Consider the following 16,877-nt stretch of genomic DNA (forward strand, 5'->3'; position numbering starts at 1 on the left):
ACACATTTGGCATCTTACATTCTGACCAAAAAGCACTAGTTTCCTTGCAATAGCTTTTCTAGTTCAATTGTGTTTTGATAAGCAGTTATAATGATAGCTTCAATGTGCTTAAAAATCCTGGTATGACTGCAGCAAAGCAAGATTGAGTCTAGATATGTTCTTTAACTGATACCAAAACAGCAAGTTACCTTTTTGAGAGGAATAGTCTGAATCCACTCCATGGAGTTCACATCGAAGATATCAATTGCATTTTCACTGTACACAGAGAGGTATGGTGCATTGTAACCTGAGAGAGGATGATCAGGTATAGTGTGATGTGCTTTTAGACAGGGCTCAAAATATACAATTGCTTATGGTTTAATCATATTTATGGAAAACAACCCGACACCCCACAACGCAACAACAGTATTTGCAAAATATGTTTTAACTCAAAATTGCCAAGAAATTTATCCTGAAGACAATCCAGCACTACCAAAAAACTTAAAACCTCCATGGCTTTTCTTTTAACTTTGCAGAACCAAACTACTTTTTTGAACTACAAGGGATTACAGTTTACACTGCCAAACACTGATGTGGTTTCAAAGGGTTTTTTTGTTCTTCTAAAACCCCTATTTTTAAGAGCTCATATTTTGTAAATTATCTGGTAGGAAAATACACTCTCATTAGTTAATAACTGTCATTTGAACGAACTGAGCTCTTAGTTTTTGGACCAGGTACTAAATGAACATCAGCTGGATCTAAGCACTGTGACACAGTCATAAAAATCTTTATGCTTCCTTTTAGCTTTAATTCTCTTATTTTCTGGATTGTAAAGAGAATTCTCGTGCTGCTCATCTGGCACATTTCCCCAGGATTAAATTCATTCCACTGGGACCACTTCTAAGGCAGAATTCAGTATTTCCATGTCAGCAACAAGACTGCCATGGTCTGCCAAGACTAGCAAGATCATCCAATTTGTGCTTCAATGTAACAGGTTTTGCTACAAAATATACCTCCATTCTGAACTGCACTAACATCAAATCACTTCATTTAAGGCAATCAAAAATCTTTCACAAATATCAATGACCAATACAGAAGAACTACACGTGAAAGTGCCTGATTTTCAACTGATCACAAAATGTTTCAATGCATCCATTCTCTGAGTCCTGTATAATTATTACACTCTTGCTAGAAACCCAGAAGTGAGGTAGAGCCTGTGGAAGTTGCTCATTCCACATTCAGAAGGGGCTTCACTCAAGCAAGGTGAAACATTCATCTTCAGAGTGACTGTACTGCTCTCACAGGTACAACGGTAGACCATGCTAAAAATCAACCTAAGACTGGGCTCGTGCACAAATACTTTGAGGACAAATGTGGCTAATCTTTATCTGCATTCAGAAAGACATCAAAAAGAAGATGACAGGCATTGCAGGGTTTTTCCTCCCTCCAACTGACAAAGCCCCAGCTTTCAAAAAATGTGCAATAAATGTTTTACAGTTCTTGCTGGAAACATAAATCTTGAAAAATTATAGTATTTCCCTTAAGGTTACGAAATACATTATCTATGCTGCCTGCCATACATTGTATTTTAGAAGGGAAGAGGGAAACAGACGGGGAATTTAAAAATCTTTTTTTTTTAAAGAGCAAAGAGAGGAGATGAATGAGAAGTGTCCATGAAACTGCCAAGGAAGAGAGAATGATAAAATAAGGAAAGAAAAGTTAAAAAAACCCAAACCCATTAAATAGGAAACAAGCACCATTAAAGAAAGGCAAGTCAAACTACCAGATCCTGACAACTGGGCATCACGGAAGGTTGAATCACAATGCTGAGCCAAAGTACAAATGAATTTTAAGACTTTAAATAACAACAGTCCTATCTGTATCAGCAGTAGTGAATGCATAGTTCCCACTAGCCTCTGTAGGACCTGAGGCCATGTGTTTAGAAAGCGGACATCAGATTTAGAAATCCTGATTCCTCTTCATGTTCCAGCAGCACAAGTCAGTGACAACTTTGTCAAGCCTAGCATAAGTGAGATCAGGATAAAACCCTCTGACTAGACTAAACATGCTGACAGATGCTGAGACCATTCATTTACCTGCCAGGTATTTATCCCTGCGTTTCACTTCCTGTGGATATTAATAAAAGCAGTGATCACTTCAATGAATAACAGCAAATACAGTGATACTCAGAGCAACTTACAGCAAGAAGATGGAGTTGCAGGCCACATCAACTCTTGTTGTCTGGATCTTCGGCCCTGGCAGTCAACGTAAACCCCTACGCTGCTAAAACACAGCAGGTACTCTTTATTTGAGATTTCGACTGCACAGATGGCATCAGTTGGCTGCTGCGAGATAAATGAGAGTGTGTGGTCATCTGGATGGAGCAGACTGTATGGACTGCCTTCTCCGTGAAGGGGATATTTTAGGAAACCGGACTGGTAGCCCACACAAAGACGATCACTGAAGACTGACATCCACTGGACATTGCCCTGGACTTGGATCTCCTTGATCTTTTTGTGGCGTGTCTTGCTCTGATTTAGTTCATAACAGAGGACCTGCCTTTTCATAGCTACACACAGGCAGGTAAGAGCTCCGTGGCGCACATGTCCAGAAACTATTGACTGACAGCCTTTTGTCTCTGCCAGCTTATAGAACTCAGTCTCCCTTCCATCCAGGGCAGCCATAGGGAAAAGGCGCACGTGACGGTTCCGTCCTGAGATCACTGCAATGAGCTGTTCACTTGGGATAAGCTCAATCTGATGAACCTTCTTATTGTCACCAACACGGATGATCTCTGAAAAAGAAACCCCAAAACAAACCCCCCAAATCCAAGTAAATAATATTGAAGTGTGAATTGTTCATAACATACATATTTGTTAAGATAAATTACCAAGGAAAGCCAAGAAATCCCCTTTATTGCTTCCCTGCAGTATTAAAAAGTACAGAATCAAAACGTGTAGTTTAATGATACCAGATGTGGCAATGCTGGACAGACCTTTGGCTCTGCCCCATCAGAAGAAGAGAGAAGATTCAATGCAGTAACAACTGCTGTATCATTTTATACATTTTATAAACCAGTTTATAGCCACAAACTACTCAATAAAGGAAAACCCTCAAAGAACCAAAATGTACAGTTAAACATCTTGCTTGTTGAATTAGCTTGGGCATCTGTAATTACATCTCTCTACAATACTGAACTGAATAAAGTTTTCATTTCCAATACCACAGTGGAGGTTACAGGAAGGACCAAGTCAGGCTCCTTAGTGAGGTGCACAGCAGGATAAGGGGAGACAACAGTCACAAATTGAAATGAGGGAGGTTCCTACTGCATAATATGAAGGAAATGCTTCACTGTGAGGATAATTTGCAACAGGCAGCCCAGAGAGATTATGGAACCTCTGTCCTTGGGGATTTTCAAGACCCAACTGGACAAACTCCTGAGCAACCTGCTCCGAATTCAGTATTGAGCCTGCTTCAAACAAGGGAATAAAACCTTCAATTGCATTCCAGATGCTTGATCTTTCTCATCTGAAAGGATACCCAAACCAGAGAGTGCACACACACTACCCTTCATGATTATCAGCTCTCACATGGGCTTGTCCAGCCGATAATGTAGTAAATTAAGAAAAATGAAGGACATTGATAGAGAAAAAAAGGATTACAAAGTCACTTTGTGATTATTTAAATTAAGGAAATTATTACCAGTTCCTCATCTCTTACCGTCTTTGGTGACGTGCACAACAAACAACCCTTCTTCATTCCCCAGAGCTATTCGTTCATGGTCTGTGATATTCGGGGAATCAAAAAAAAAAAAAAAAGAAAAAGTTATTTTTCAAAACTTGTTCAGCAAAAGTCAAAATTCCTATTAACAGAGACATGTTTTTAATATCTTGAAATAAACAAATATAAAGCTAAACCCAACACATTTATATACCAAACACTGGTAACCTCCCAGTCTTTCAATTTCCTGTTAAAAGAAGTAACAGCAAGAAATATCATTTTTAACAAACCATTCAGAGCATTTAAGTGTAATACTGACTTTGAAATAACTACAGGATATTCCAATTACTTAAATAACTAGAGTTTAAGATATTTTATGCTGTGGCATTTAAAATTACTAAATTCATTCTTTGATTTTGTGTTTTTATGTATTCTCTCTGGTCCCACAAGCACATTTTGTAAAGTCAGCGATTTATATCCATTCTATAGTACTAGTTTTGCCCAGTTCCGGAATTATGTATATAGACTAACAGAAGAGTAATGTCCAATTCTCAAAATTATTCATAATTATGAATAAGTGTGAATAGGGGGAAATATTCTTAAAGATCTGACAAAAGTACTGGACAGTGAACTGCATTTCCCCCAAACCCATATGCATTTCCATATGGGATAAAACCACCATGTATTACTCTATTCGGTATATAATGCTATTTAACACGAGGGTTTCTTGCATAAACCCCCCCATGCTTTTAGCATACCTATTTTTCTTCTTATTCATTTCATACCTATGATCGCTGCTGACTGTGTTGTTTTGATGAGGGGTAAGGTGCTGTCATAAGCTTCTTTGGGAACATAGACTGAACGGTCTTTGAGTTTGTTCTTCTTCAAGATCCTATGCAATTCATTCAGCACTCCTACCCACTTGCTTTTCTCATTCTCACCGTCTGCTAGAATCAGGATTGAACACTTATTACTGGATGCAGAGAGCTGGGAAGCTGTAACCTGGAAAATGTTAAAATACACATTTTAAGTCATAAGCAAAAAAAGTAAATAAATTCATGATCATTTTTACAAGGGTATCAAATGCCTGTAAGCACCCTTGTAAGTAGCTGTCTGAACCAAGAATGAGAAAATGTAGTCTTCGTTAACAGAATATACTCAATCAAGAACCCACAGCAGAAAAATCTGCAGATGCAACTCAGCAAAGGTACTGAAATGTCTGCCCTAAATAAGGTAGTCAGTTGTTTCTCAAAGCAATTTATAATGAAAAGCATTTCTTACAAAGTATTCTTTAAGACCAACAGTTTTCATTAATAATTTAATGCAGCACGAATGGTCTTTATGGAAGAACGGTCTACAATCCTTTTCATGTATTTGGTACAGCTACTATAGATAAAAACGAAAGCCTCTTTTGTAGGTTTATCTTCACTCAGCAGGCAGAGTAATGGACAGCTTGAAAGCTGGAAAAACAAGAATGAAATACAATGGTGTAGTAAAGAAATGATAGAGGAATTGATAAGGACACCGAAAGTACTTCATTGAGGTCAAAGCTTCAGTAGAATATCTAGTAAATGTAATATTAGAAAAAGTCAATGATGGCAAAAACCTGATATTAGACATAAATCTTGATGAGCATTTTACACTAGATTTCGATACTGACTACCTGATGAATGGGAGTTTTCACAGATCCAATGGATACATACAAAGAAAATACATAAAACAAAGACTTCAGAATTAACAACAAATGAAATTGTAAAGCAGGAGGCAACTCTAGGAAATGAACATGTAGAAGGTCATGAAGAACAAGAAGAATTCCAAATGACTAACAGGAGGGTGAGAAAAGGATGTCTTACTGTGAAGGTCAAAAAAAAATAGAACCCAGGTAAAGGGGAGATGAGAGCTTGTCTAAATGTGCCAGTGCTATTTTTAGCACAAAAATGATGTTATGTACAGACCCTTATGTATTGCTGCTGCTGCCATGGATACCACCCAGCCAGAACTTGTGAAGAAAATAAAATGCTAGTGAGCTGTCAGTGGACGCACACTCTAACATCACACTGTGAAGCCCTGTACTGCTGGGTTACTAGGTTCAAGACGTAATACTTACCCTAAAGATACAGGGGATATCTTTTCTGTTTGCGTGGATGACATCTGAGGCCAAGACAGAACTCACTGAGAATTCTTCATCCCTTATGGAGACCACAAACACAATTGGAAAAGAGTTAAAGAATAAAATCTGTGTGTTTGGTTTTCACTTTTATTTCCATAGTGCCAGTAGCTTTGTTTTGGGAAGGACACATCAACACAGTCCTGAGATCTAGTTTTAAAAATCATCCTTTCTTCTCTATCTGCAGATCAAACTCACAAATGCAATGTTGCATAATTAATTCCTGGTAAATGCTGATGGAGATGAATCTATTCAGAGAATCTGGGGTTTCTCTCTTTAAATTAAAACTCTTAAAAAAGCAATAAATAGTGAAACTTATTGGACCAAGAGCCCCTCTCCAACCTTCATAAAAACACGAACTCACTCGAAGCTATAACCTACAGCTGCTTGACACTCCCTGGATAAACCCATCTAGTTCAGAGATGAGCTTTGCTTAGTTGTTATGTTAAAAGTTAAGTATTTCAGTAATACTGAAGAGGGAACAAACTATTTAGCCCTTCTGAACCAAAACTTGTATTAGTTTTACACTATAACAAAATTCCATGTGTCTTCCAAAACTCTATTCAAACCCAAAAGAATGTATTTTTCTTCTTTGTTCATTGCAGATCTTCTACACAGCTGAACAGATGCATTTTGGCACATGATGTGGTAATGGAAGTTTAAATTGCCACATACGAACATAGAAGTTCAGGCTAGTTGCTGATAATGCCTTTTTCTGGAAAATCAGAGGCTCTCAACATGGATCACAGTGTTTCATAAAAGCCTGGAAGCTTCCTTACTGATTTCATAAAAAGAAAAAACAGGAAAAAACCCTCCCAGTGACTCTGAAAAGCTCACACTGAGCACCAAAGTGCTTACCTCATGTCTATGACCTGACTCACTACCACGCTGGGCTGGGCTGCTTTTCCTTCTGCTACATCGTAGAGGAAGAGTTTAAAATCACAGATCACCGCCAGCGCTCTTTGCCAGCCTTTCTTTACTCCAGCTGGTTTTGGTACCTTTAACAAAACAAATTCCCATCAGCTCTCTGTAAGCTTGCATGCAATCAAAGATCAGACAATACAAAAATCAATTCTCTTTTCTAGGCTGACAAGCTTTTATTCAGCGATAATGTTAAGCAACATAACCTGTAGCAGAGATGCAGTCAGCATCAAACACAGCCACACAGACACCACAAAATATGACTTTAAAAATCCATAGCACTACAGATTCTTTGTTCTTATTCACAAGCTGATTCAAAGCTGAATTAACCAATATAGAGAAAGAATCACAGAATCATAGAATCATCGAAGAGTTAGGGTTGGAAAGGACCTTAATATCGTCTACTTCCAACCCCCCTGCAGTGGGCAGGGACACCTCACACTAAACCTTGCCACCCAAGGCTCCGTCCAAAGAAACCCATCTCTAGTTAGTCAACAGGAATATGGCCCAAAGTACGTTTAATAATTTGATAGTGTTTACGCACAAGTATTCACACCAATGACTCTAGACAGTACCAGCAGCAACAGAAAGACCCAAAAACTCACAGGGCCTCATAGATGGTCTGGTCTCTAGAGATGGACTGAACAAGACCAACTCAAAGCACAATGGCCAACAGAGGATGCTAAGTCTTGCTTTGTCAAAATTTAGGTCTTAGTTTCCAAACTGTTAAATTATAACTGAATCCATTTCCACCCTAATGCTCCAATAAAGAGTTTAATTGCAGGTCTGGAAAACAACAAATTTAATGTAAGTGCCCCAAATGTAGCTACCTGATACTTACTCGGACATGTCCTTCATAAGCTGTTCCTATGCCCTTCTGTGGATCTATTCCCAAAGGTCCTTTAGTCTGGTCGGGAGGGATTGGACATACTGCAGGAGCCTTGTCTGCACAGGTCACGTGGCAAGAGAATCCACATACTTGTGAAGAGGAGGAGAAACAAAGAGATTTAATGGTTCTTTCTTGTGCAATTCAAAAGCTATGATAATGATGATATTTATAAAGGAATGGTCTCTTTTTTTGCCCAACAACTGAATGGTTTCACTGAACTTTGCTAAGCCGAGACAGAAATGGAAGTTTGTGCACAGCAGCAGTTCATGCTTTCATCTGCTCTAAATTCTGATTTTCTGATTTTCAGAGGTACATGGATAGAGTCTGGTTTCACCCAGGTAAGAAAGAGCCTATTCAGAAGCTCATCATGAGATAATCACTATGATTTCCTCAAGGCCCAACTTTGCTAGCAAGCAAAAAGATGGAAGCTCCTCAAAATGATAGGTATCATTCTCTTTACATACAATCCCAGTATAAATTAGTCCTGGCAAGAAGCAAAACTGGTACTGAAAGGGAAAGCTGTCTTACATGTTCCCCACCAAGTCGGAAAGCAAAGCTGCTGTCAGCATACTTGACTGTGGCCGTTCATTGTTATTTTCTGTAAACTGAACTAAGCTCTTCTACCCCAACTGGAATAAGTATGCCCCCAGGTAACTGGGTCATCTGTTACTTAAGATGTTCAAACCATTTGGCATCTACTGTCAAAAGACTGAAGCATGGTAACATACTTTGTTATTCAAAATATAAACAGAAGACTCCTGCATTATCAGACTACAATATCTGCTGTCCGATTTGCATCTGAAAGAACTACAGTTCACACTTCCTGCTTTCACAAGTGCTTACCTTCACAGGTACAGCCCTGTCGTATTAAACCAACCATCAGAGACGTACACTGATTGCATTTTGTTGGTGTATTAAATGATTTCACTACAAACTGGTGGGCTTTAGGCTGAAAAACAAGCAGACAAGGATGTTAATGCCTGTAATGCTTCTGAAAAACTGTAATTTTTTTCACAGACATAGGTGCACAGCTGCATTTAAAAAGGGAGCTTATTTGTGTTTACTGAAATGAGATCCGTGCTCCTAACACTGAAAAAACTTCCTTATCAGTGCTCATTATTGATAATCTAAACCATCCTCTGTAAATGAAACCATGGAAACTGGACCTTGCCTCAGAACACGAGTTCATTTCCACTGCAGATAGGAAAGTTGCCAAAATTATTCCATTACACTCTAGAAATTAAAGGTGTGTTTGTAATGTTCTCGGTGGGCACCCAGCAGCCAAGTCAAGGTCAAACCCCTCCCTAAACTGCAAATTCAATGTTCCTCTATAAGGAGTGTTGCCTTGGTTCAAAGAAAAATATCATACTTTAATTTGCACACCAGAAATCTATGACAGAGTTCAGTTTTATGGTGTCAGGCACAGGCAATTTCAGAACACCCAGTTTAAAAGCAAGAGTGTAGGTGAAACTGATTTTGAAAGGGCTTCTTAGTTCTTGAGAACACAGACTACATGAGTAAGTGTTTTAATTCTCTCTCTCCCCACAAGGATAGCAGTGCTGATGCTATGATACCAAGGCTAAATGACTATGTAATGTGATAGTATGATTCATAAAAAGACCTTATATATAATCCAGGAAGCTGCTTGCCTGTTCTAGAAATAACACCCAGGAAAGTAACGACTGGTAGGTGGAGAAAGGATACAGCCCAGGGTGAACACAAAGGCTGTTCAAACAACCTGAATAATGTGATTTGAAATAAGACAACTTTGCAGACTATTTTAATGAGTAGGTATATTAAAATTTTACTCAGTTTCCTGCTTTTCACAGCATAAGATGTCACAGTTAAGGACTCAGACTTCATTCATATTTAATAACAGTTTTACTGTTAGAATGGAAACTTTCTGTCTGCAGATGGGTGTCTTGTTTTGAAACTTGCAGGGAAACAATACTTTGCTTTAAAAACTGATGCAATCATAAAATAAGAAGGCTCTTTATGGAATGCAACAAATTAGAAAGACAATCATGATTTACTGAGCAAAATATTTGCAACCATTAAATAATGTGCAAAGTAAAATTACCAAAATCAGTTAAGTTGATCTATTAAAATGCTGCCAACAAAACAGACAGCTTTCCTTTACACAAATTAAGTCTTTTGCTATTTCTCCATTTATTAAAGCAGAGAAACAGATCTGTATTTTTTATGTATATATTTTAAATATATACATATTTAAAGAAGATCCCTAAGCCATCGAGGCACTTCTGAAACTTTTATGAGAGACTTTTTCCTTTAATAGCTTGTGCCTTATTCCTCACTTGCTTGAATATATACAATTCACTGTGAATTAGCATACACTGACTGGCTTATTTGGCCAACAGCAAAATAATTTCAACAACTGATGTAAAAAAATCAGTATTTATGCCAGTAAAAAGCCAGAAGACAGAAAAACTGGAATTCCTTCTCCCAGTCCAGCACTGAAGCGCTCCCTCTACACTGCTTATAAAATGTAAATCTAGAGGTTAATTTTATAGGCTTACTCTTTGCCTTTGCTCAAAAATAAGCATTTAATTAGCACACAGACCTCCTAAGCAGAGACTGGCCCACAGTGATATCAATTTTCTCGTATGCAGAATACAGAGGCAGGGTGGTCAGACACATGCAGGAAAACACTCGTTTTCTATGAAGTCTCCTTTTACTTTCTTCGCGTTCTGGTTCATTTATCTCTTTCTAATGTCCAAACTACTGTTTTTCCTGTAATCAAGCCCCCGTGCGCTGCTACAGGGGAATGCCTAGTACAACTCGTCACACCACATAATGTAATAATGAGGGTTTTAAATATTAGAAAGCAACCAGCTTGCACGTAAGCAACCCTTCCGGGCAGCTCTGCTAAGATTACTGTGATACACAGTTCTGAAGCTGTTGCTCAGGAGTGATGCTTTCCCTCTTACACTGTAAGAAGTGTGAACGCTTGACTTAATACCTTTGGTGCAGAGAGTCCCGATCCAATATATGCTGTCCTCATGGTTGGTGTGTGAATTGAACGGGGAGGATGATCTGTAACCTGAACACAGTCCCCAAAGGATCAGTAAGATTATCAAGTACACACTATTAAGGGTAGCTTGAATAAAGTAAAAACACTATAATATTCCACCCACCCCAGCCCCAAACATAGGAAAGGGCTCAGAAAAATGACATGTAAGATTCACCTCCTAAATGTCAAAAATAATTTTACCTTAAATGTTTGACTGAATGTTTTATAATGCAAAATAACCACGGAGTTAAATTTCTTAATAGTGAAAGGGGATACATTATGATAGTTGCAGAGCTGGCTAACATTTTGTATTGACAAGACTTTCAGCAGGACTCCAAAGTCTTCTCTTACAAACTACAGTGTAACATTATCTTTGTGACAACATTTCTTCATTATTCATGACTGAGGATATGCTATGAAGAGAGACTGTATCTGATAACTGATACAACACAGTTCCCATCCCTAACCAATCAGCTATATGTGAATGTGAAATGCCACATTCCCCGAAATACAGTTCACTACTAGTGCAGAAGACTATTACAAGGCTATTACTAAATAGCCTTGCTGAAAAGGAGTGAGCTTCATTCTAAACAAAAGGATCTGCAGTGGCAATTTTTGTATGAGTGAAACTAGTATTCCTAAAAAACAAAAAGCAAGACAAAACTTTGTCAAGTGTGAGGTACCTCAATTGGTTCAATCTCACTAGCTGTAGAAGGAGACCTTGATCTTGAATGAAGGTGAGACTTGCTATCTTCATCCCGTGACGGAGTATTCGACAACGTAAAATTCTCAACTGAGTCAATCTAGGAGAACAAGTTGAGAGAAAAACAACAACCAAAAAAATAAATCAAAGACATCATTAAAAAAAGAATTCTCAACTCTTACCAAAACAAGATATGGGAGCAGTGGAATTCCTAAGAGAAAACTGAGAGAATAAAAAGTCAGTTTTAAGCAACTTCCTAATTAAAGGACAAAAATGCAACGGAAATTATTGAATATGAGAACACCAAGGCTTCTGCTGAGAGGTGAGCACATGCATAACAGCTGCTAGTGCAGGGGCCCAAGAAATACCCAAAAAGACTTGCAACTCAGCATTTTAAATAGGTATTTTCTAAACACTACTGGGGTTTCTCCACTGGTGGTAGAGATTTTTTTAGAAGTGAATGCCCATATTGCCCATGTAAATCACTGCAAGCATGTTTAGAAGAAAATAAGGAGAAAAGGCAGAGCATACAACCCGTTTCCTGAGGTTAGTGTTAATTATATTTGTGGAGAATCAAGGGGGTTTTTGTTCCCCACTTGAACTACAAAGACGTCCTTACCAGGAATACAGCTTCTTCAGGGGAATATTTTCCTAGTCCTCGATATACAATGAAACTAAGCCCAACACTGAGCTTCACTGAACAACAACGCAGATAGGTACAACCAGGTATCTTGGATAACAAGTCAGCTTTTGTCAGTGCAACTGAAAAGCCAGAGAATGCAAAGTTCTTCCTTGAAAATAAGGCATCTCCCCATCAAAGTTTTGTAGATCGATGTATTTTAAAATAAAGCCTAATGAGACGAGGATGCTTTTCTCCACTAACAATAAAAGCATGAGGCCTACTGAAGGCTCCACTGTATGCATGGCTTTTCTGAAGCAATGCTACCATCAGCTCCCCATGGCTAAGGACTTGGCAGGCTTGCACACCAGCTAAAATATGCAGCAACATTTACAGAAAGCATTTGAACATTACAGTATTTTGGGGTTTTGTTGTTTTTTTTTATCTCATTTGCCATTGCCATCATACTAAAGATTCCACAAACTTCACTGCTTTGGGGGAATAAAATAAATTGCCAAGCCAATCTTACACATGCATATACAGCCCTGTTCTCCAGAAACTCAGTCATGGTAGTTAACAGGTGCAGTTGCTGGTTTTTTCTTTTTCTATTATCATTATTAGTAGTATTATTAAAATAGGAGTGAGTTAGGTTTGATGGCTTCTATTTTTATCACAGCCTTCAAAAGAACGATCCGGTGGAGAATGCTCACCAGCTTAATCAACTCAGGCATATTAAGATGCCTGGAAGTATTTCTGTAAAGAAACCAGGAAATTCTCACCCTGGGATACACCTGTTTTCTACACGTAGATGATGTGTTTCAAGCATTGAGGTAAAAACTAGCAGTAAAACAATGATTCTGTGCTCAGGTTTATCAGAAGCAAACAGTAATTGCAAGCTTTATCCAGTGTTAGAAACACTGACGTCTTTAAGCAGTAAATCCCCAGACACATAACATTGTTTCAAATACTTTAAGCTTTTTTTAATCAGGTCTAAACATCTGATAACTTGGGAGTCCAAGGACTGTTCAACCTCCAATAATTTGCCTTAACAGTGTTATTAAAAAATAAGCCCAATGAGTAACTACAGGCAAATTTCTCATAGCAAGAAACAGACACTCCTTTTCTTCTGCAAGTTAAACTCAGAGGTGCAATCTATCATCGCATAAATGTTTCCACATACTCCAAAGGCTTTCCCTTTCAAAGTAGCATCTGCATACCAAAGAATTTTCATGGTGTCTCTTAAAAAATTTAATACAAGCATGATAGAAATGACAGAACTCTTCTGGAATGTGCTACAAAGCCTTTGTGGTTAAAGACAACTGCTGAACCAGTAACAAATGTCTTTTTACTTTAGTTATGAACATAAAAAGCCCGTGAAACATACCAAACCTGATCTACCATTACAGAATTTGAAGGGATTTTAATCACCACCTTTAATGCAGAAACAGGGCCTTAAGCTGTGCTGCTGCATTAATTTCCAGGTTCCTTGCTTTAATGAGAAGAACTTCATATAAAACCTGCCTCAAGTATGGATAAAAGCTTACATGGACTGTATTAACACCATTAAAATTAGTTTTAAACTAATTCACTGGATTATCAAAAGCATATTTCAGTATTTCCTACCAAACTGTAATAGCCCTGTGAGCTTCCACAGCATCACCTGTATAGGTCTGAGACAAAGCCGGATGATGTACAAACACATCTTGAGGAGAGACAAGCTTAGAATGGGAGCCACAGCTGACAAAATGAAGCAGTTACTGTAAGTTTGCCTGAGACATTGAGTGGTATGTGTTGAACTGGTCCTTATTAGAGCTGTTGGGCATTATGGCTTATCTATTGAATATTCAATAGAAACACTTTTATGCTTCTCTATTCCTATCATCATACATGTCTAAAACACACAGAAGTGGCAGTACGAGTTTAAAACAGAGCATACCTGGTACGAATTCAGTCTGACAAAGCTTTGATAACACCATGCTTAAAAATCCACCTTGATTTTTGAAACATCACAGAGCTTTCCAGCTTCACAGCTGTTTTCCTTGTATGAATTCTTCCTGCCATCCTTCATTCTCCAATTTGCTCAGTTCCCCACTTCCTATTTATATTTATCTCTGTACTGTGGGATTTTCTATCCTTTGCTATGACATGCCAAATGCCAGATTTCTACCTTCTACAGGCAATACCTATAACTCAACACCTGCCCTCTGCTAAGGGCAAGGAAACAAACAGGTCCTCATTTGACACTGGCTCACCTGTCCAACCTGCATCTACCTGATCAGCTTTCATAAAGAATTTTGATACTGAAATAAGAATGTACTAAATGCATCTTCTCCAGTTACTGCGATATTCTGCTTATAGGATTCCCAAATTAAATACTCCAAAAGCTTTTAGCCCACAGCTGTAAAACAACAAAAAGCACAGCAGCAGCAGCAAACAGTAGCAGCAGCGCAAGACATGCAGTGAGGGAAGTACACAATCCACACATTAAACAAAGGCATGTACACAACAGGCAAAAAATAAAGGGCCACATAAAGTAGGACAGCCTCTTACACGTCTGCCTTTGTTAGCTGGAGTACAGGAAGGAGAGCGCTTTAACAAAGAGAGGAGAATATGTTACAAAACCAAACAGTGACACATACATCAGCTCAGAATTGGTCACTCTACATCTCCAGAAGTAGTGCTTAGACACACACAGACATGTTCATTTTTACAAGGGTTCTGAAAACAAGATGTTCTGGGGCAACAAGTGGGAAAACACATCCGAAAAAAAAAAAGGAACATTTGTTTTAAAGTGTAGTTTTGCACTGGACAACTGCAGATACATTAGACTAATAATATCAAATAACAGCATCTCTGTACTGTGAACAGGGTGAATAAAGCTATCTTTTGGAGGCACAATATACCCAATTGAAAGTATCATCAAGAACCAGAATTATTCTAAACTTAATTACAAATGTGCAGGTAGAGTCAGGGCTCTCACCACAGAACACCATGGCTTATTCTGTTTAATAATGAGAATTCAGAACATGATTTATTCTGTGCTTATTTACAAAGTTCAGATTTGTTTCATCTAGCCCAAGCCCATGGGGACTGCATGTGAGGAGAACCTGGAGGAGGATTTAAGACATGTGTTTTGAGTTTGTAATGGGTAGGTAACAGGGGAAAAATAGTATCTTCTAGCAAGTGGGGAAAATAATTTTGCCAAGGAAAAATGGGATCCCATTTTATTAAGTCCAAATTCATCTTTAAATAAAACAAGCTGATTGCTTCTGGTAGCTAGCAAGATACACAAGGCTCCACCTGGCAAGAAACCCAAATCAAATCCAACACTTCCATCATCAGACACTTGTAGTGAACACAGGAGACTGAACACCTAGACAACATTACTGAGAGACAGGCTGCAACACATGGGAGAAACAGCAGCAAAGATTTAGAAGTTAGTAAATTAGAGTCCATGAGGGTGACTTTCCCTCCCCACCAAAATCAGAAACTAGGGACAGCAAAACCCATCCCTACTTCCCTTTGCACCCTACCATGCGCACAGGAGATATAATGAACACATGGACTTCCATGGCTATGACTGTTTAGGCACCAGTTCTGCCACCTCACCAAGTATCTTCTCCAGGAGGGATAGCTGTAACCAACAATGACTGCTATTCCTCTGGATAGTGAGATACCACTTCTTCTGCTCAGCATCTGCAGGCTACAGAGGCATCTATTTTTACTTTTCTCCAGTAGAAATTGCAAGACTACTGTTTTCCTCACAAAAAAAAATTGGAATCCACTCCACCCATTCACAAAGTGCTATATACAGTTACGCTGTTTGGATGGCATACATACAGGACATACCAATCCCAGTAATCTCCAAATGTCACCAACGGGCCAAAATCAGTGCTGCTTACACATCCACAGGGTAAACAGATCTGAGATCTTGCAAAGAGTGCTAGATAACTGCAACTGCATGTTACTTCACACTCTGTCACTTCCTCATGAAACACAGACGCTGAAGGAACAATAAAGGCCATCAGTAAAATTTACTTGGCCCCTTGATTAGGAGAGGCTTTCCTGAAAGCCATGCAATAGTGCAGCACTGTTTAAATCCTACCTGAGGACTTCTAATTCTTCCTTAGCCTTAATGAAAGGCGCTGGCACAGGCTGCCCAGAGAAGCTGTGGCTGCCCCATCCCTGGCAGTGTTCAAGGCCAGGTTGGACAGGGCTTGGAGCAGTCTGGCCTGTTGGAAGGTGTCCCTGCCCATGGCAGGGGGTTGGAACTGGATGAGCTTTAAGGTCCCTTCCAACCCAAACTGTTTTATGATTCTATGATTCTCAGGTTTAACTGAGCACAGATTAATTCTTCTTGAGATGCTGCAAGAAACACTGACCTTCAATGTAACTACTGCCAAAAAGAGACAATGGAAAGGGAATGGAGGTCAAATTCAGTGGGAAGGGATTTTTAAAACCCTTATTTTCATTTAAGTGTGCCAAATATTTTTATATTGAACCAACTCAATGAGCTAAACATAAATTAACCAGTAATTTTGATGATTCAGTTACAAATTTCTCTATGAATGACTCAAGTAACTGTCCAATACTTGAAAGATGCAGAGCTGACTTCAAGAACAACTGCATTAAGGCACTTTTCGCCTACTAACACCTACATCAGCTTTATTTACCTAATAAAGACAGGTAGCTCAACAAGCCTTGTATTTGCCTGCATAGTACCCTTTCCCATCTTTGAACAGTCAAATCCCTTCTTCTGCCGTTTTAGTAGATGAGATACAATTCTGCCCTGGTGTTAAGAGATGTTAGCCCCTGGCCAGCCCAGTCCAGAAATGCACCTGTGCCCAA

The 16,877-nt window shown here is 38.8% G+C and overlaps 1 protein-coding gene across 9 annotated transcripts in view; it reads right to left on the bottom strand.

Moving 5' to 3' along the window:
* Positions 1-16,877, bottom strand: part of CDC42BPA (CDC42 binding protein kinase alpha) — a 176,021-nt gene that overhangs the window by 18,700 nt on the left and 140,444 nt on the right. For 6 of the 9 annotated variants that reach the window (XM_061475223.1, XM_061475222.1, XM_061475220.1 and 3 more), the window contains 11 exons: positions 14,580-14,618; positions 11,391-11,510; positions 10,657-10,737; positions 8,520-8,625; positions 7,629-7,765; positions 6,725-6,864; positions 5,807-5,888; positions 4,485-4,701; positions 3,700-3,762; positions 2,180-2,773; positions 189-286 (listed from right to left, as the gene is read on the bottom strand). In XM_061475223.1, the coding sequence (XP_061331207.1) occupies positions 189-286; positions 2,180-2,773; positions 3,700-3,762; positions 4,485-4,701; positions 5,807-5,888; positions 6,725-6,864; positions 7,629-7,765; positions 8,520-8,625; positions 10,657-10,737; positions 11,391-11,510; positions 14,580-14,618 (1,677 nt within the window). The remainder of the gene's footprint in view (positions 1-188; positions 287-2,179; positions 2,774-3,699; positions 3,763-4,484; positions 4,702-5,806; positions 5,889-6,724; positions 6,865-7,628; positions 7,766-8,519; positions 8,626-10,656; positions 10,738-11,390; positions 11,511-14,579; positions 14,619-16,877) is intronic. The other 3 variants (XM_061475225.1, XM_061475219.1, XM_061475226.1) reach the window with 2 other exon arrangements.

Source organism: Pezoporus flaviventris, unplaced genomic scaffold (genome assembly GCF_033815535.1).
Source record: "Pezoporus flaviventris isolate CSIRO_AGI_PZ_B2104156 unplaced genomic scaffold, CSIRO_AGI_Pfla_v1 ptg000083l, whole genome shotgun sequence".
Classification (NCBI taxonomy): domain Eukaryota; kingdom Metazoa; phylum Chordata; class Aves; order Psittaciformes; family Psittacidae; genus Pezoporus; species Pezoporus flaviventris.